This window comes from Protobothrops mucrosquamatus, unplaced genomic scaffold, assembly GCF_001527695.2.
Source record: "Protobothrops mucrosquamatus isolate PMUCROS unplaced genomic scaffold, P.Mucros_1.0 scaffold640, whole genome shotgun sequence".
In the NCBI taxonomy this organism is placed as follows: Eukaryota; Metazoa; Chordata; class Lepidosauria; order Squamata; family Viperidae; genus Protobothrops; species Protobothrops mucrosquamatus.
In genome coordinates this window covers 125,880-146,089 of record NW_015386932.1, presented here as the reverse complement: position 1 = coordinate 146,089, position 20,210 = coordinate 125,880, and the positions used below count along the sequence as shown (strand labels likewise).

Genomic DNA, 20,210 nt, shown 5'->3' with positions numbered 1-20,210 from the left:
AAAAGAGCCAAGGTTGACTACCCCTGCTCTACAGCATGAGCTGGCTGGGGAATTCTGGGAGTTGAAGTCCACAAATCTTAAAAGTTGCCCAGGTTGGATACCTTTTGCTCTAAAATGATCAAGGCAGCTCAGCGAAAGGAGGGGTTAAGAGCTGGAAAAGAAAACCATGATGAACAACAATTTGCTTTCCATTATACATGTTTTCTTTCTTTGATCTGTTAAGAAGCAGGAAGATGGGAATGAGGACGGAAAATCAACAGAAGATCAAAGGGATGGATTTATGCAAACTCAATTCAGAGAAAATTGTTCAATGCCACCCAGAGTTATTTTTTCATGAGACCGGCGGCCGTATAAATTTGATGAATTATGAATGGATGGAATGCATAAATAAATAAACAAAGACTCAATTACCTCAAAGGAAAAAAGAAAATATGTTTAAGAGCATGTCTTAGTTTCAGTGGCAGAAGTAGGCGGGGACCAGGAGTTATGTAAAATCTTCCTGATGGAATTTCTTCGCCTGTTTTTGTATTTTCAACACACTCGTGTGCTCCCTGTGTGACCATAAGGCTATAAAGGAAGATTTCTACATCCTATATAGATAGTTCTCGACTTACGACTGTAATTGAGCCTGGAATTTCCGTTGTAAGTTACGCCGGTTGTTAAAAGGGTCATCACATGACCACATCCAATCTTACGACCTTGACTGCAGCGGTTGCTAAACTCAAAATTACTTGACCGGTCAATGAGATTTACAGCCACGTTAAAATTATTTGTCAATAATTGGCTGCAATAACAATGGGAGCCTCATGGTTGAAGACATGTTTCTACACTCAGTTGTAACGGTCCAACTCTCCACACAAATACAGGCAGTCCTCGACTTATGACTGTAATGGAGCCGGAATTTCCATCCCAAGTCATGACGGTCGTAAGCCGAGGCACCCATATGACTGGACCCTCACCTGGTAAAGGTGAGCCAGTTGTAAAGCACCAGAAATGAGCCCGTGTGACCACAGGAGGGCGTGCAGACATCAGAACTCTGGAACTGGGTCATAAGTAGCTTTTGTGGGGTCTGATGTAACTTCTAACGGTCACTAAGTGGTCATTAAGTGAGGATTAGCTATATTTGGGGTTTCTAGATTGCTGGCCAGGGATATGTGCACAGAAGTTGTGAAAAACATCACATGTTAATTCATAAATTAAAGAATGGTTATGCAAACTCTTCCACAAAACCTCTAATTTCTCTCCAAAGCATATGACAATTCAGGAGTCCTTTTTTGGAGAAGAATTCTACTGAAGTATGAAATTAAGTGAACAATCCAGTGTTTTTATGTCCTAGAAGTAGAAAACCTACTTGCTAAAAGAAATGTTTTGGGTCATCAACAGGGATAGATGTCTCTTGGTCTAATCTTTCTCATTCTGGGGAATCTGGGACTTGCTCCCATTTAAACAGGATTCAGTCTAGTTTAACAGACACAAATCCATATCAGCATCAAATGTTGAGAACTTGGTTAGGAAACAGTTAAAGGAATTCCCAGCTTCCTCGTAAAAATGCTTTTCCCAGGGACGTGTGTTTTACGAAGTCCTTGCACATAAATGCAAATACGTCCAAGTACATCTCTAGCATCATAGCTAATCTATACTTCAAAACTCAAATCTAAATATTTCTAAATATTTCACAGGGCACAAGTCTTGAGCAACAGCTTTTCAAGAAGGGAGACAAGCATGTTTACAGTATACTCAAGTGGGGAAATTTCAAATCCGACTGTGGACTGTGTATGACTGGGAATTTTGGCCCAGGGCTTAAAAAGAAATTGCAGCATTCATGAATATTTTTTTAAAGTTTGCAAAGGTTCAAGATGCAGCAAACCACAGACCAGGTGTCCTATTGTTCTTTTTACTACTCAAACACAGAACCATCTTCCCTCACCTTTTAGAAACCCAGCATGGCTTGGTCTTTGACTGGGGCAAAAAACTGATATAGTTAATCCTTGACTTATAACCATTTGTTTAGAGATCATTCAGAGTTACAACGGCACTGAAAAAAGTGACTTATAATGGGTCCCCATACTTATGACCAGGGTCCAGGGATCATGTGATCGCCGTATGCGACCTTCCCAGCAAAGACAATTGAGGGGGGAGCTGGATTCATTTAATGACCATATGATTCAGTTAACAACTGCAGTGGCCAATAAGGTTGTAAAAATCAGGCATGACTCTCTTAAAAAACGCCTTGCTTAGCAATGGAAATTGTTGACCAATAGTGCTCGTAAGTCGAGGACTACCTGTATAAAGATGTAGGTGGAAGCTGTAAACCTCCATCCTTAAAGAAAGATTTTAGCTCTGCAATAGAAGCTGAGAAACAGGAGGCATTTTGGCTGATAGGAAACCAAGGCAGCAACGTTAGATGTAACTCCAGATAATCTAGCATCTCCTCAATCAGGGCGTCAACCTTTGCAAAACATCTTTGCTATTAGTAGTCCTGGGCAAGACACCCTTGTCAAATTGCCCAAAAGGTCTGTAATTCTGGCCTTTAAAACACACACACACACTCGCCAGTTGGAAAAGTGCAGCTTTAGATCCCATTTACTCCTTGATGACCTGGAATAAACTGGTAAATTGAAAGGGTTCAGAACATGAACAGAGGACACCGAGAGTGACAGGAGCGGGTATGAAGTCCTTCAGAAAGTTCCCCCAAATCAGTTGGATTTTGTGAATATTATTGGAAGATCCATGGGAATTATCTGAGACCAGGATGGTCTCAAGGGGTGGATTTGTCTGAAATGATATAAGGTTTCCTGCCTGAGCAGGGGGTTGGACTAGAAGACCATCAAGGTCCCCTCCAACTCTGCTATTCTGTATTCTATTTCAACCTGGACATCAAGTTGGATTATAGGAAGACTCGCCAGTGCTGGCTACAGAGCGTGCTTTGTTCCCAGACAAGGAACTCCGCTCAAGGATGGACAAGAATGTTAATGAAGCAGTCAGAGAAATAAGTTACTAAAGCAGCCCAAAGCAATGGATGGAGATCGGCAGGAAGACAGGAAAATGTTCATTTAATAGCAGGGGATTTTATTTATGCAGCAGGGCAAAGAAAAAAAAGTCTGTCTGAAGCCACCTGGAGGTTACAAACAAGCTTCATCAACCACCAAGACCCTCTGAAGACTGGTGAGGGGTGAAATCTCTTTTATTCCTCATTTGTGGGTTTCTTGCTAGCCAATTCTGGAAAAAAGAACAAGGATTGTTCTTGAGCTGGTGCAAGACATCTGTTATGAGCAAGCCAGACCTGGTGGAGGTTTTAAAAAGCAACTGGAGAAAAATCTCTTTTATCTCTTGGAAGAGCATATGCTCACAATCCTCCAATTTGCATATTCTGGCTCCTTTTCTGAGATGCTTCTTATGAATTCCTATGAATATACAACAGAACGAAGGAAGGGAGTTCCTGGCCTCTATTATCTCAAAAATATGCATCCTAAATATCCTTCCTAAAGCAAGTTTCTAGGCCGCTGTGGCAACTGACTTATATTTATGATGGTCGTAGTGTCCCCAAATCACGTGATCCCCTTTTGCGAGTGATTTCAGTTCACAACTGTGGCAAGAAAGGCCGTAAAATGGGGCAAAGCTCACTTAACAACCATCGCACTTAGCAACCGAAAATTTGGGCTCAATTGTGGTCGTAAGTCAAGGACTACCTGTGGAAGGGCTGGAACCCAGTTCAACCATCACCTCTCCTTGGGCAAAAACTCCCTTCCAAAAGACAGTTTCATCCTCCTCCGCCTGTCCAAAAGCCACACCCGGATTTGGGTCTTACCTCCTTTCATTCCCAAAAAGCCGAGCTACCTCTTCCCGTCCGGGACTCCGCGCTCGGGAACTCCGCTCAATCCGTTTCCGCTCGACTTGAAAAGCATCGCGGTTACTGATCCGAATCGCCTTGGGCACGTCGGCCAGGGTGGAGTATTTGCGGCTGACTTTAAAGGCAAAGGGGCCGTTGCGTCTCTCCTCTGTCCTCGCCCCGTTGCGGCCAGCGGAGTCCTTGTGCTTGGAGAGCCGGGAGCTTCTGACGTCCAGGGAATTGAGAGAGAAACTGTGCACCATCCGGCCGGCCGGCCAGGTACCTGAAGAAGGAAAGGAAGCGCTCGGCTGCTGAGATTTGGGGTCACCGTACCTGTGGTTGGGCGTGCAGGGGCTCGGCGGGGAGGGCAGGTTCGGCATCTGGTGCTCCTCTGCCTTGACCTCCTGCTTGGTCTTCTCCAAGGAAAAGTAGCCGCTTTCCACCCTCGTCTTCCGCCCGCAGTCACTGCGGTCGCCGTTCACCGCAGCATCCTCTGAGGAGGAGGAGGAGGCAAGCATGGAAGAGAAGAGAGGAAGAGGTTGAGAGAGAAGGAGAGAGAAAGAGACGAACAGTTGCAGGAATTGGGTATGTCTAGTCTAACAAAAAGGACTAGGGGTGACACAATAGCAGTCTTGCAATATTTGAGGGGCTGCCACAGAGAAGAGGGGGGTCAGCCTATCCTCCAAAGCACCTGAAGGCAGGAGAAGAAGCAACAGAGAGAAACTAACCAAGGAGAGAAGCAACCTGGAATGAAGGAGGAATTTCCTGACTGCGAGAACCATTAACCAGCAGAACAGCTTGCCTCCAGAAGTTGTGGTGCTCCAACCCTGGAGGTTTTCAAGAAGAGACTGCATAGCCATTTGTCTGAAATGGTATAGGGTCTCCTGTTTGAGCAGAGAGTAGACTAGAAGACCTTCAAGGTCCCTTCCAATTCTGTTATTCTGTTAAATTTACAGAACTGGCCTCTCTTCACTTGGGGCACGGGGGTGAGGGCATCTTCCTAACTTCTTCAATCTGCCAAGGCTGAGAAACATTGCCTTAGACTGCAGGGGTAGTCAACCTTGGCTCTTTTATGACTCGTGGACTTCAACTCCCAGAATTCCTGAGCCAGCACAGCTGGCTCAGGAATTCTGGGAGTTGAAGTCCACGAGTCATAAAAGAGCCAAGGTTGACTACTCCTGCCTTAGAGGATCCACCAAGAAATGACAAATCTAGAAATGCCCCTGTTTATTCCCAGGCAAGTATTTGCAGGTAGGGAAAATTATTCAAGATTTGGAAACACCTCTAGAAAATAAAATGCTGAGGTTCAAATTCTATCCTCAGGAAACCCAACCTCCATCCTAAGTGTAGGGAGATCCTCATGAGAAGTCCTGTATGTCCACAGGTAGAGTCCTACCGCCACCTCTTTGAATTCTTGCAATACAAAGGTCAGTGTTACTCTGAAACTGTGGTTGGGAATGTCCTGTTCTTTGGATGCACCTGAAGCCACCCGAGTTAGGTCCCACCAGCTTCTCAAAGTTGCTGATTTTGCAACCGAGCTGGTCCGTAACTTGTCTTATCTTGTTTTCTGGCAAAGACCCCAGTTCCCTTCAGTCATAACCCTGGAATGAGGACACCAGGAAGCCTTAGAAGAAGCAACTTGTCTTCTTATGTCTTGCCCAGGGCTCCAGACAGCAGAGATAAAGGATCAGATGACAAAAATTAAGAACACTGTGGATCCCAGATCTTCTACCCTGCCCTCTGGTTTGACCAACGTTCAGGACTCCATTCTTACCTTCTTTGCTCTCCAGGATGGAGTCCTTCAAGGAACACGCTGGAGGCACCTGGCCTTGCAGAGAGCCAGGGGCTGAGCTGATGCCCACATTCCCATCCACCTGGTCTTTGCCTCTCAGCTCTTCTTGCCAAAGGGTGGACTTGGTGGTGGGGATCTTCTCCGCACCAGGGATGCTGCTGCTGGTCACCGCCACCTTCGCTGGGCCAGGCTCCTGGAGGGAAAAGAAAGTGATGGGCAACCCCGTTGCAACAGCTTGTATTTTTGTCTCACACCGGCTCAGATCAACCACACAACGTTCATGCTCTCTCCAGGTTTTCTTTTTTTACACTGTTCAGTGCGATGGCCCCAGTTTTCGCCCTTTTGGCGCCAAGATCTTCAGCTGCTCCTACGGTTAGCATCGCCTCCAAACCCGATAGCCGTTTGACCCTTTGAAAAGTGCCTTTTAGTTCATCCTGCAAACTGCCTCGGGAACTCTGCACTGCAATGAAGCTGCAAATGCTTTCAAAAACTAAACACGCACCCAGCATGGAAGCCGGTTTCCTAGAAGGGATTTGCAATTCAAATTGGCTGGGCGCAAAAACCAAACACACCTCCTCTTCCTAAATCAATATTTTTTCAACTTGGCAATTGGACTTCAACTCCCAGAATTCCCCAGCCGATACTTCCCATCTCTTCCCCAACAATGATTTCTCCCCTTCTTTTCTCCTCCCCATGAGAATCGGTAGCCCGTTTGAAGCAGCAACATTTAAGTATGATCGACAGAACTCTCCTGGTAGATTAGGACTGTGGGGTAAGACTGCAATTTAGAACGTATGATGAGCACTGAAGCTTGGAGACCTCAAGTTGACTTGTGTCAAGTGGACACTTTGCAGTGATGGTCTTTGAGATGCTAGGACGAGTCAGGCCTTTTCACTTCCTGGCAAGAAGTATAAGGAGATGGTCTTGATCTATTTTTTGCTGGTCAATGACCAAATGGAAGAGACTTAACTTGACTTTTATACAATTAGCAATCAATCTGCTTCCCCAGCAGGTTTGCTAAAATAACTCAGCTCAGACTCCGACAAGACATAACTCAAAGCCCTACAAATAGTTCATTTCCCCTAGCATAAATTTAGCTGATGCAAAGGATGAGCTACGTCAAGGCAACAGCAGAGAAATCCAGGAACAATATTCCAAAGAGGAAGCTGCAAAACTTCCAGGACTCTCAAGACAGCCAAAGAATTTGGCAGCAGGAGCAACTCTGTCAGCATCTGGTCCAAAGATTACAGAATAAGAGTAGAAGATCCCATCTGTCACGGACTACATTGCTCTATTCCTAGCAGAAGCCGGTCCCTTCAGGTCTAGAAAGAGCAGAATGGAGAGATGGAGATGGACAGAAAACCTGGGGCCAAGGAGAAGGGGAGGCTGGGATCCAAGGTGGACGCTGCCCAAAAGACGTAGAAAGCTCTGTTGGAAAGTCATGCCGGGAGAGAAACCAAGGGAAGTGGAGAAGGCCAACAGAGGAAGGAGAGGTTTTTAGGAAAGGCAATGAGTAAGAAAGGAAAGAAGGATGGTAGATGTGCTGTCGAGGCTTGAGTTAGGGTTGACTTTCCCAAAAAATAATTGGGATCCTGACACCCTTCAGATACTGTAGGATCCCTGCAGGCAGCTCTTGATGGTGGCCAAAACTGGATGAATACTGCATCCAGTTTGGTCACCTTACTATAAAAAAGTTGCTGAGATTTTGGAAAGAGTGCAGAGAAGAGCAACAAAAATGGTCAAGGAACTGGAGGCTAAAACACATGAAAAACGGTTGCAGGAATTGCATGGCTAGTCTAGGGAAGAGAAGGACCAGGGGTGACAGGACAGCAGGCTTCCAATAGTTGAGGGGCTGCCACAGAGAAGAGGGGGTCAAGCTGTTCTCCAAAGGACCTGAAGGTAGGAGAAAAAACAATGGATGGAAACTAACCAAGGAGAGAAGCAACCTGGAACTAAGGAGGAATTTCCTGACTGCGAGAACAATTAACCAGCGGAACAGCTTGCCTCCAGAAGTTGTGGTGCTCCAACACTGGAGGTGTTCAAGAAGAGACTGGACAGCCATTTGTCTGAAATGGGTCTCCTGTTTGAGCAGAGAGTGGACTATGAAGACCTTCAAGGTCCCTTCCAATTCTGTTATTCTGATAGTCTTCTGGAAATGTAGTCCTTACAAAGAGCGGGCGATATCGCTCTCCTGGCTGTCATTTCAAGCCCAACACAAAGCAAACTGAGTTGCAGCTCAAGACAAGTCGAATTAGTGAACTTCAGGCAGTTTTGTTGAAAATCAGCACAGTTTTTGGCAACACTGCACCCGTAGCAAACCATTGGTTCATGGTATGTAGGAGGAGGAGGAGCTACCAATTCCTCTCCCCACTTTTATTTGAGTGGGGAGAAAGAGCGAGATGAGGGAGTCGCTTTCTTATAGTGACAGAGGAACAGTTGTATCTCATCTAAGGTAGCTTTTGGAGGTCACGTTGACCAGTCCAGAACATCTAATGCTTGGAGAGAAGGTTCTCTTCTCCTCCTCCAGGTGCAACTCAATTCAAGCTCTTCCAACTCTCCTGGGTCATTTTTGCCCTCCCTTATAAAAATGTAACACAAAGAGTTGAGAGCAGAAACGGAGGAGTCGAGATTACGTAGCACAAGCTTTCTTTTTTTCCCTAGCATTCCTTTTTTGGAAGCAGTGTAGATCTTCTCCAGTATTTTTCCCTGAGGCACCCAGCAGGCGTGCTCCATCTCCTGCTGCTTCACAAAACTCCTTGAGACCACGTGGTTCTGCCGTGTTCTGCCTCCCTGAGACTCACCTCCATCTCCAGAGGTGGCCCATTTGGGGGGGGAAAAGTCCCCCTTTTTGGTCTGTCTCCCCCCACCCCAAACCAACTGACCTTATTTGGTGCTTAGAAGCTCAGATCCTGTCAACTTTCCAAGAGGTTGCTGAGGCAACCAAGCATAACCCCCCAAAAGAGAGAGAGAGAGAGATAATATTCTGCCAATGTTTTTTTTTCTTCTCTTTTCTGTTCTGCTTCCAAAAATTGAAAAAAGGGGGGGAAGGGAGAGTAAAATGGGAAGAGCTCTGGGGGAGGGGCTCAACCCATCTAAGACTGCTTTGCCTCTTACTCTACGCTTGTGTGGGTTGGCTCAGCTGAGCCAAACTCCCTAAAATGCTTATAGAGGTTCAGCCACAGAGAAACAGACAAGGGGAATGGCTGCTACCTAGACTGAATTTTGGGAAGCCCTCTCTATCTCACCCCTCCAAATGAAGGACCTCAGGACACTTACATCCCAAAGCTACAACACTACACATACTGTAGATTCCATTGCATGCTTTTTGCTAAAAAAAACAACGTTGCTGTGGACCGATGCTATTCCAACAGATTTTGGACGTTATATTCAATAAATGCTAAATATGTTAAATACAATATTACATTAAATGTGGGGTCCTAGATGCTCTCTGAGCTTGGTGGTTTTCTTGCAAACGTTTCATGACCCAACTAGGTAGCATCATCAGTGCTAGAAGGGAGTGTTGGCAAACCTCTCACACTGATGATGTTACCTAGTTGGGTCATGAAACTTATGGCAATTCCTTGATCAAATTCTCCATCTGATGGTATAAGCAGCCCATTCAGGACCTCACAATGTAGATTAAAGGTCACTTAAAAGGCAGAGAAATATTCAACCAGAGAGCAGTCAAGCAGACACACAATCTCCTGTGAATGTAACGTAACCCTATTTTCTTTGTAGGATGGGCTGTTCACACAACCACCCCCAAAGTCCTCCACATTAAACTCCAAGGCACCCCATTCCCTTATGACGTTGGTTATGCACAAAGGTTACACAAAAGAAGCTTGTGAGAAACCACGGATCTATCAATAACAAAGAACATCCAATCCTTTTAGTTTGACAAGGAAATACCTGGACAGCTTCTGTCAAATGGATCAGATAATGTTCATTCAATGGTTCAGGATGAGTACCTTGGTCTAAGCATCATCCCATATATCTGGGACCAGCAGCTACATCCAAAGAAAGCTGGTTGAGATCTTTAACCCTCCAAGATTCTCCTGAACCATTTCCATGTAGGACACTTGCGCAGGAAAGAATGAGTCATACCCTAGATTCTGTGCCTGCGTATATGTGTGTGTGTGTTTTACCATTTATAGTCAAAAGAGGGCTAGAAATAAGCTGTCACCAGATCCCCAGAGGACACATTCAGCCTCCATCTCATCTACCACATCTAAGTCTTATCTCCAAGGGCCATCTCTGGTAGGAAAAATCAGAGCGTGGGGCCATGGAACTCCATGTCAATGGTCAGGAATCTTTTCTTGCTCGCAGCTTCGAAAAAAGGAATTGAAAAATTTAGAAGATGTGCTCCTGAGTGACGGTTATCGACAATCATCTAGTAAACTGTCCTGTGTTGAATGTCTATGGAGACTCTCAGTCATTCAGGGCATGGTTAACCCAAAAAAAGATGCTTTTTCAAAAGGCAACTGGACTTCCTTTGTTTTTCCTTGAAGGTGTTTCTCTTCTCATCCAAGAAGCTTCTTCAGTTCTGACATTCTGACATTCAGTCAGAACTGAAGAAGCTTCTTGGATGACAAGCGAAACGCCTTCAAGAAAAAACAAACTCCAGTTGCCTTTTGAAAAAGCACCTTTGGGTATCCTGTCCCGATTTATATTCCACAATACATGAAACTGACCAAAGTAGAGAGAGAAACCAGAGGTGCTTCTGGAAGCTACGCATAAACCAAGTAAGGTTTTTTTTAAAAAACTCCATTTAGAGAAGATAAACTTGAAAGAAGGAAGGCCACATTCTTATAAACCAGTGGTGGGGAAAAATATTCTAATTGTAGGAATGAGGTGCATCAGAAGCAGGCCAGGTGTGCTCCTATTTTTACCTGTGGCGTTGGGGGCTCCACTTTCCTTTTCTTCTTTTGATTCTGCTTGTTCGTCCTTGGGTAGACCACCAGCATCTCCAACCACCTGAAGGCAAAAGGGCAAGTTGAGAATTGCCCCCACTGAATAAACGGGGACAGTGGAAGAGGAATAGCCAGACAAATTGAGCAACAGCTCCCCCTTCCTCAACCGATAGAGGCTCCTCTCCCCCTTTAAAAACACATCCACACAATGGGACACTCTGAAGAAATAGATCCCAACACAAGCAAGAGAGAACATGGAAAGAAGAGGGAAAAAAGACTCTCTAGAAAGATAAAATCAATTCTGGTTTTTCTCCTTCACCAAGGACCTTCACCTCAATGCTTCCTGCTCATTTCGAGGAGAGCAAGTAGAATAAAAGATGAAATGTAGGAGTGGGTTCACTGTTGGCCAACCTTTGCACAAATCCCATGCAGCTCACATGTATCACAACTGGGTGGGACAAACTGATGGCTCCCTAGATCTGAATTCCTCCCCACAACTCCTCTGGATGGTATTTTCCCAAGGAGCTACAGAACGTCCTCAACTACTTCTTCTCACAGCTCTGCAGGATGAACCTGTGATTCTACCATGTCCTGCAAGATACCAGGACCAGCTCCAGCATCTCCTGTCTACAAAAGCAGAGTCCAAAGCTCACCAGAAAAGCATCAAAGGCTGTTCCTCTCTTGCTCAATGAGTTCCATGCCCAAAGATATTTCCAAAGCCATGAGTGAGCACCAATCCATCTCTTCCCAAGGTCAGCAAACCACTAGCCACCCCCAGCACGGACCTAATACGTTCCCTCAGAACAATGTCAGCTCTGCCCGTCAGACCTGTCCCAGCTCGGACATTCAGGAAAGAAAGACCCTTGACTCCATTTGTGGCGAAAGGTATACACCTGGCTAGGTGGGCCACCATGTCTTTCCTCAGCAGTAAGGGGTAGACATTCTCAACACAAATCACATTTAGTAAACTACGCATAGACGGAGGGACCCATCCTTCTTTTCTTGAAGCAGCACGGGGGCTGCCCTGCGCGGCTTTACGGGTTGAAGGAACCCTCAGGCTAGGTTCTTATCCATAAAGGGCCGGAGTTCATCCAGTTCCCTTGGAGGTCACAAAATAGAGTTTCGGCTTGGATAGTCCCAGCGATATTTCTACGGAACAGTCCGTGGGGCAATGGGGGGGGGGGAAGTATGTCCGAGACCCACTTCATTGTTTATGCCTCTGAACAATCCCAGGTCTTCTTTGGACCTCAGAGAACTCAATCAGGAAAACAGGCCTCCCAGCAGAGGACGGGACCCGATTACCAAGAGGTGGCAAAGCAACCCATCTGAGAACCAGCCAATCTTGCTGAGCAGGTTAGATTCAGCTCAGCACTTGCCCATCTCTATGTCGCTGGGGCTCGGTGTGTTTGCACTTCCATTGCGTCTTACGTTTATCCCTTTCAGGATTTACAGGTTTTTAGCAGCAAGCACAACATAAATTAGAGAGTGACAATGCCACCCTGCCACAGCCTCCTTTAGATCTTTATGTCTGCTTCTGAGACTAGCACAGCCGTCTTAACTCCATCGTCCCCTGCCTCTGAGACATTCATCTGTATTTTGTTTCTAAGCCAACATGCGTCAGATAACTAAGAATAATCTGCAGCTTCCTGATACTGTCAGCCAGGGGTGGGCACCCTTGAGGCTGGCAGGATCTATTTGTGATCTGTTTGTTTTTTTTACAAAAACCAAGTTCTGCCAAGGGAGTTAATCTAAATCTCCTCATCTCTTTAAACAGAAAACATTTGTCCGAAGTTGGCCTCCAACTTTAGCTCAGGAAAGGAAGTGTGTTTCTCCCTTACACTTTCTGGAGACCAAGGGCTGGGATAAACAAAGGTAGTCTCCTTTGAGCACTGTGCAACTCCTAGTGAATTCACAAACACTTGTGTTTGCCCTGGCCATCTTCTCAGACCTCCTGGGACATCCATGTCTAGCCTGCATCTCCTGAATTTCTAATTATCTCTTATTTTCTATGGGAGAGCCACTAAGCCTGAATAATACGCCCAGACGCCCTTTGAACCAACATTGGAGTAGCATTCCATGCACCTTAGCCCATGTGACTTGCAACCTGAGGACCATAAGAAGGTGGTTCCTCAACCATGGTTAGATGAAGAACAAACCCTGTTCTTGATGGCCTCAGGAGCCAACCCCACCAGTAGACTTTGGCTACTCTCAAGCGCTTCCTGGTGCTCCGTTCTGAAGAGTTCTCATGTGCAGCCCCCACCCACTCGTTCCTGCCCCCAGCCCTTCGCTCACCCACTTATGATTTCCTTGTTCTCAGCTCGGATGAAGTGTTCCTTCTCGGGTGTCAAGATGCACAGCGAGAACTTCTGTCCGGTCCGATTCTCTCCATCCACAACATCTGTACACTGGTTCATGTTGATGGTTCCTTGTGGCAAAGTGGTGGGCTGGAAAGTAAATGGAGAACAATGAGCAAGTTAGAAGAGAAACTATGGAATGACCACCCTTAAGCTAGTCCTCAACTAATGGGCAATCATTTAGTGGCCATTGTAAATTACGACAGCGCTGAAGAGCGTGACTGGTCCTCCAATTTACGACCCTGCCTGGCAACCATCTCACATTTACGATGGTTGCAGCATCCTGGGGGTCAGAATTTGTGACCTTCTCAGGCATCTTATGTCAACGGGGGGCGGTCACAGGTTGCAGAGATGCAATGTTTCACTTAAGGACGACACCACTTCACAAAATCTTTCCAGTCCTAATTGTGGTCATAAGTCAAGGACTATCTGCAGTTTCTCCAAACTGAGTTTCTCAAATATGGCAGAATCACTTTGGGAATATTATAATGGTTTATTTTCAATATATTTTCCTTTCTAACACTCAGCATGCTTGGAAAAGTGTCTCTCTAGCCATTTATAAATAGAGATATTTTTAAAGCACTTCTACAACCTGATCCTCTACATATGTACTCGGGTCATCACAACTTTCAACATTTCAGATCCCAGTCCCTTTTTTAAGGCAGTTGAAGGTGAAGCCTGCCCCCCCCCCAGCCTGGTTTTCATTCCAAGTTCGAAAACACAAAACTTTGCTTCACCTTCCACCGTTTGGCCCCACCAACCGTCTGAGCTACGTCACACCCCTAAAACCAAGCTTTCCAAATCCTGCAAATTAAAACTTTAAAAAAAGCAAACTAAACACAGGCTCACCTCCCACTATTCTTAACACCGTAATTTTAAATGCCGGTTTTAAAATTGGCAGCTACCTCTTTCTGGGAAGCAGCATTTCCCCCCCCCCACCAAAAAAAGAAGACACAACATTGACAGGGGCTAAAAGTATTCCAAGAGGAAGACGGAGCCAAGAAGAGGTTACATCCGACTTTCTCTACTGTGGTTTCCATCCGAAAAGTCATCTCCGTGACTCACACCCCATTGCCAAGATCCACACACGCACACACACACACACACACACACACACACACACAAAACGTTATACTCTCTCCAAATGTCGTCTTCTTCTTTTTTGCAATTTTCTCCCATCACCAAACCAATACATACACACAAACAGACACAGACACACATACAAGTAGTGCTCGACTTACGTCTACCTGCAACGGGGACCAGAAATCTGGTCATAAGTCACTACGGTCATTCTAAGAAATGCACCTGACAGGGAACAGGCAAAAGAAGTATGGTATATAAGCACTGGGTGCGCAAGAGTTCCTTCAAGATTTGCAGACACATCAGAGAAAAAGAAGAAACAATGAGAGCACAAAACACAACGGTGGGCTCTGGGATGCATTTGCTTCTTTACTTCATGTTTGTCTCAAACTGTGCGGTCCGTAGGTCATAGAGACCACCATTCTCCACCTGTTCATAGCTTGGGTCCTCAGGAAGAGGAACTAATCAAGGAGAGAAGCAAGCTGGAAGTAAGGAAGAATTTCCTGACAGTGAGAACAATTAACCAGTGGAACGGCTTGCCTCCAGAAGTTGTGGGTACTCCAACACTGGAGGGTTTTAAGAAGAGATTGGACAGCCATTTGTCTGAAATGGTATAAGGTTTCCTGCCTGTGCAGCGGGTTGGACTAGAAGACCTCCAAGGTCCCTTCCAACTCTTATTCTGTAAGACTGTGAGACCCTCCCCAGATCTGCTGCTAGTCAGCAGAAACCGCACCAAGGTTCCACACAAATGCCTTAGTGTGATGGCTCTGATGCAGGCACAACATTCACATGTGGAAAGAAGAAGGTGGGAGGAAGAAGAGAAGCAGTAGCCAAATCTGCTTTTTGCTGGAGGGACGGTGACAACCCTGCCGGTTCTCCTTCTAGCGTTTCAAGGAAGGCTGTGGTGAGATCAGCCAGAGGACACATTAAAAGAGGTTTGAAGTTTACTCAAGACGGACAGCCAGTCTAAACAGCAGCCAGCCAGGAGCAGAGAGGTGGATGACAAGGTTGAAGAGCCATGGATGGCTTCCCCTTAACCCCATCTGGTCCTTAGAGGAGGGATAGAGAGAGAGAGAGACCACTAGTGACTTTGTTCTTGGACTTTCCAAAGCTTTGGAGAAGTCTTCTTAGACTTTTCCTGAACTAGTGGGCCTCCTTAAGCCAACATGGATTTGATCCTAGCAACTTCCATTTTATGGGGGAGGGAACCAGATGGGTCTGAAAACCGGAAACTGAAATCGATGGTTCTCATCTGGCATGGAGTCAGGACTCCCCTTTAATAAGGGAAGAGTTCAGAAGACTCTCTCCCCCTTGGGAGACAACCCGGCTCTCTGATGCTCCAGCTGCGAGAGATTATGAGCATGTTTAGCCTGGAGGAGAGAAGACTTCAAGAAGACATCATAGTTGTCCTCTGTTATCTGTCACGGAGAAGATGAGGCCAAAGAGTTTGGAGTTGCTCCAGAAGACAAGCCAATAAGAGCAAGGCTTTGGTGATGGAATTACGGGTCACCCGTTGAACCGTTGAGTGATGCCTCCAGAATTGATTTGGCAGGTGTTGTCTCGCTAGAGTTACTCTCTAGTCATTTCCTCCAGAGGTTGTGGGGTGTTTGGGGAACGGTCCTGCAGAATCCAGAGGGAAGGGGCTGGAGAGGAGGATTCTGAGCGTTGCAATCCCAATATTTCTGGAAGGCGGATGCTGGGGAAGAGATTTGGGTTGGGAAGCTGGGCTGTTCAGCAGGCAAGTCACAGTTGCAGGCAAGCATCCCCTTATAAGGAAAAATGGTCTGAGACCAAAAAAAAAAAGCTTGTTTGATTCGGTTGCTGAGAGAACAGGGGGTGGGAGGGGGAGGGGGAAGACCTTGCTGCGCAAATCATCCCAGCAGCCCGGTTAGCGTTAGCCTTTTAGCTGATTGCCAGCCCAGCTAGAAGCATGTCAGTGAAATCTGTGTTTAAATGCACATGTCTTGAAACTTGTTGAGTTGGAAACGGAGGGAGAAGGAGAGCATATAAGTTAATGGCAGGACAAATACTTTCTCCAAGTCCCCTGCATTTCCCTTCTTGCTCTGGGTTCAAAGAATTAATAATGACACCAACAGCCTCGGTCTATCGTTGGTTGTTAGACCAAGTATTCAATCTCTTGGGATGAAGAGTGACAGTCCAAGGGTGTTTGAGTAGAGGAGGTCTAGAAGAAGACCTAAACAGAGCTAAAAAGGAGATGTCTACTAGCAAGGTCAACCAAGACAACATGGCTTGACGGCAGCCATGACTACATATTAATCGGAAATCCTGCCTCTATTTTACATGTGAAAAAGAGATGAGGTCTCAATTATAGGGTTGCAGCCATTATCTTGACTTCTGGACCTTCCAAACCCACTAGAGCTGGGGTCTTCAAACTTGGCCCTTTTATGACTTGTGGACTTCAACTCCCAGAATTCCTCAGCCAGGCACGCTGGCTGAGGAATACTGGGAGTTGAGGTCCACAAGTCATAAAAGGGCCAAGTTTGAAGACCCCTGCATTACAGACATCCCTGGAGATGTCAACTTGTTTCTCCATGGGGCTCCTTGAGAAACAGCTAACACCAGAATTGTCTAGCGGAAAAGGCAAAACACTGTAAATAGGGTTGTGTGTGTCTTCAAAAGGGGAAAAAAGACAGAGGAATATTTAGTTCTGTGCATTGGCACCCACTTGCTAACAGATGGTCCTCTACATCTCCAGGTAAGGTCTGGGAAAGTCCAAATCCTGATGTGTAAAGTACCAGATGGCTGCAATTAATCCATCTCCGTGGAAAACCATTTCCTGTGTTTCTCACAAGAACAGTCTAATCCGAAACAGCATTTTCGATACCTTCTGACTAGCATAGAGAGAGGATGTGCAACCATTTCTTTCCAATTCTGCATCTGAGAACCAGACAGAAGTTCAAAGATACTCAGAGGTCTCCTACACGGCCCCCAGGATTCAAATCGGCAGCTCCGTTTTAGGAACAGCTGCATCTGTAGGTATCCATTGCCAACTGGGATTCAGAAAGAAAAGGACCTGTGTCTTCTTAACTCTTCTACAAATAGGCCTATTGTCTGGGAAGGCGGGAAGTAACCTCAACATAATTAGTGTAACACAATTAGTACTGTTTGGGATTGCCAAACCCAAACAGTAGCAAACGCCTCCTTATAGATCAACAAATTGATCGGGACAATCAAATCACGTGTCATCTGCTGTCATGCCCAGCGGTTGCTCCATCTTAGCAACCTACCTGGTCAACATCCCAAGGCCCACGTTCAACCGTACATGAACAGACTGGACTTCTGTGTAAGCTTAACTCGCTACTGAAAGTTGATGTTTTTGTCAACACTGGAGACCACAATCACCCCCACTGTGGTTCCCAATGCTGGAAAACATGAGAAAGCAACAGCAAACAGGGGGTCAGATCCTCTCAAGCTCTCCAGCGGGGATTCATGCCAAAGTCACGGCTGATCTTTTCTGGATGACCAATGACAACGTCTCCCGTTTCCTTTTGGGAAAGGATGAACACTGCTCAAAGGGGTAGTGAAAGCAAGGCGGTTCCTATCTTTACTCCTTGACTCACGCAGGGGGGATTTTCGCTTCCCGTTAGGGGCATCAGATGTGGGGAAAGGCCTCTGGTCCCTCCTGGTCAGCAGAGAAAGTCTGTGGAAAGCCCACCACCTCCCATCAAGATTTTCTGCCCGAGCCCTTCCCTTTCTCGTTAGGGAATGCTGGAGTCCTTCCCCTGGCTGTGAATTTAATTCTCCTTTTCCAAACTCCTTGCACAAAGCTCCCAGTCTCTTGCACATGCACAAACACACGTACACATAGCCCAGCATATCTGGGGCTCCGACTCAAAATGCATTTGTCGACAGGATGCTGGAAAGCAGAGCTCTGTGCAAGGAACAATCCTGGAGAGGCCGGAAGAGGCGTTGCTACGCGACCGTTTATTTCTGCTGCCGAAGTAAAAATAGAAAATGGAGGAGACAACAGAGGACCTGAAAGAGCGGCTGGTAAGGGAACAATCTGGAGATGGCTTAAAAATAGCCATTAGTCTCTGGTGATGGGCAAAGAGCCCCCCTCTGGGGCACCAAGCAGAGAAATCTGAAGTTTTGCCTCGAGGGTCACCCAGAACCCCCAAACCTATTTGTTAGCTAGGAACCTTACAGACTTATTTGGACAGCCACTTGCCAGGAACAGTATAAGTTCTCCTGCTTGAGGAGGGGGTTAGACTAGAAGACCTCCAAGGTCCCTTCCAACTCTGTTATTCTGAAAAGGACTGCTCAATTAGGCCATCATGCGTGAAGGTGACCTTCCCTTAATTGCTCAGAAGTTCTACCATCTCTTCTTCTCCGAGAATTACACACTCAATGATTATAGACAACTGATCTATTCTTGTTCCTTGGCACTCAAGACACCGTACACAGATTTTTTTTCTAGGCAATTCCCTCTCCTGGTCCAGATTTTTCCCTCCTAGCCTGTCCGTGCTACAGCATTGGATTGGGTCCAACAACTTCAAAACTGAAATGGAGACTCTTCACATCATGAAATGGGCTTCAGATCCTTCAACCTTTGTAGAAGCCGTCACATTCATTCATCTGCTGAACATACTTTGGGCTTCATTTCATAAATGACCATGGTTGAGGTGAGCATGAACAGCACCAGAAAGAATACCTGGCACCTCCTGTTAAGGGAATGAGAAATCCCTATAGGAACCCATCTTGCACCTTGATTATTGTAATATACTCTTCATGGGTCTATCCCCCAAGTTACCTTGGAGATTTAGCTGATAGAGTGCCCATACAAAGCTGGACCCACAACTCTAGAGCTCCCTATTTCAAATAGAATCAACTCGCCCCAAAAGATCATCTCCAGAAGCTAGGTTAGACCCAACATCACTCTTCTTTCTTAACCAAGTTAAAATGCTGCTCTACTGGAGGGCTGTCTGAGATTAATTTATTGAAAGAATGCCCTAGATTTGTTTATATGATTTTATGAGTTTTGATTTTTGCAATTACCGCGTCCTTCTACTGTAGATGTGCTTATCTGTTTTGCATTCATCTCCCTATACCACCGGGGATTGCTTGATGATGATTGTGATTTCTCCCCTGCAAGGTAACTAATTACTTGATTGCAGCTCTAATACATAAACAAACAAATAAAAATATGGCTTAATTGCCTCTGATCTCCACCGCTGATCTTTCTGCTTCTGGGCCTGTTTCCAGATATTGCTTTTGTTTCACAAAACAACAGCAGCAGCACCACAAAGTGTCCATCAGAAGAGCTCTCCAGGTTTTCATCAGCCATCAGTTTGCGATTGGTGGATGCAGTTCTGGCTTACGCTACTGTTGAAGGACCTATCTGAAGTCACCCCAGCGAGGACCTCCTCATTTGTGGCTCCACCCTTAAGGGACTCTCTGCTATGGAGGATCCAGGAGGGTCTTCAATGGGTTTGCCAACCCTTCAAGACGCTTCTCTTTATACACTCGAGGAGAAGTTGAATTTTCTTTCTTTGTGGGCCTACCTTTGATCTAAATTCTGTTCAGTGCTCCCTGACTTCGCTTTAAAGAAGATGACCGGCCCCAAACAATGTAATATTAATGAGGCTCCAGAGCCAAGAGGAGTGTTATTAATCGGGAGAGACACTAATAGCCTTGATGGATGAAGAACAGGCCTAGCTCCCTGTCTGCTTCTGAGATCATTTGGAGTGGCACAAGAGCAAAGGGTTTACTGGGTATGAGACGCCTCTTTTCAAACATCTCAACCCATCAACCCAACTGCTATCAACATATTTATCTACGCAGCATCCAGTTTCATTATGCCAGTGCCAAGCTTTTAGAGAACTGAGAATCTCCCTAGACATTCAGCTTTTAGAGAACTGGAGCGATGCAAGGGAGACAACAAGGGGTCAGCCAGTTGGAGGCCAATTTAGCATCAGCAAGAGGAACCAAATGAAGGATCTGAGGCCATCAGAGCTTTATTAATCACGGCTTAACAGACGCAATCATGCACCCCCAGCAGAAAACCACAAACACCTTAGTGAGTGTACACAAACAACTGTGGCACAGGCTAGGCATAAAGAGCCATTTCCAGATAGTCCTGCTCGTTCTGCGTTCTCCTCTATCTTCTATGCAACAGCCTCCATGGAAGAAGAAGCAGGAACTTCTGAAACCTCTAGCTGATCTCATGCAAGGAGAGCTTGTAAAATGAGGTCTGAGCGGCAGGCCCTGAGGGAATCCCTGGCTGT

The 20,210-nt window shown here is 45.9% G+C and overlaps 1 protein-coding gene across 2 annotated transcripts in view; it reads right to left on the bottom strand.

Annotated features, from left to right (window-relative positions):
- Positions 1-20,210, bottom strand: part of MPRIP (myosin phosphatase Rho interacting protein) — a 62,097-nt gene that overhangs the window by 25,199 nt on the left and 16,688 nt on the right. For both annotated transcript variants that reach the window (XM_015817812.1, XM_015817813.1), the window contains exons 4-7: positions 12,824-12,975; positions 10,511-10,595; positions 5,604-5,814; positions 4,163-4,322 (exon numbers count right to left, since the gene is read on the bottom strand). In XM_015817812.1, coding sequence (XP_015673298.1) covers positions 4,163-4,322; positions 5,604-5,814; positions 10,511-10,595; positions 12,824-12,975 — 608 coding nt within the window. The remainder of the gene's footprint in view (positions 1-4,162; positions 4,323-5,603; positions 5,815-10,510; positions 10,596-12,823; positions 12,976-20,210) is intronic.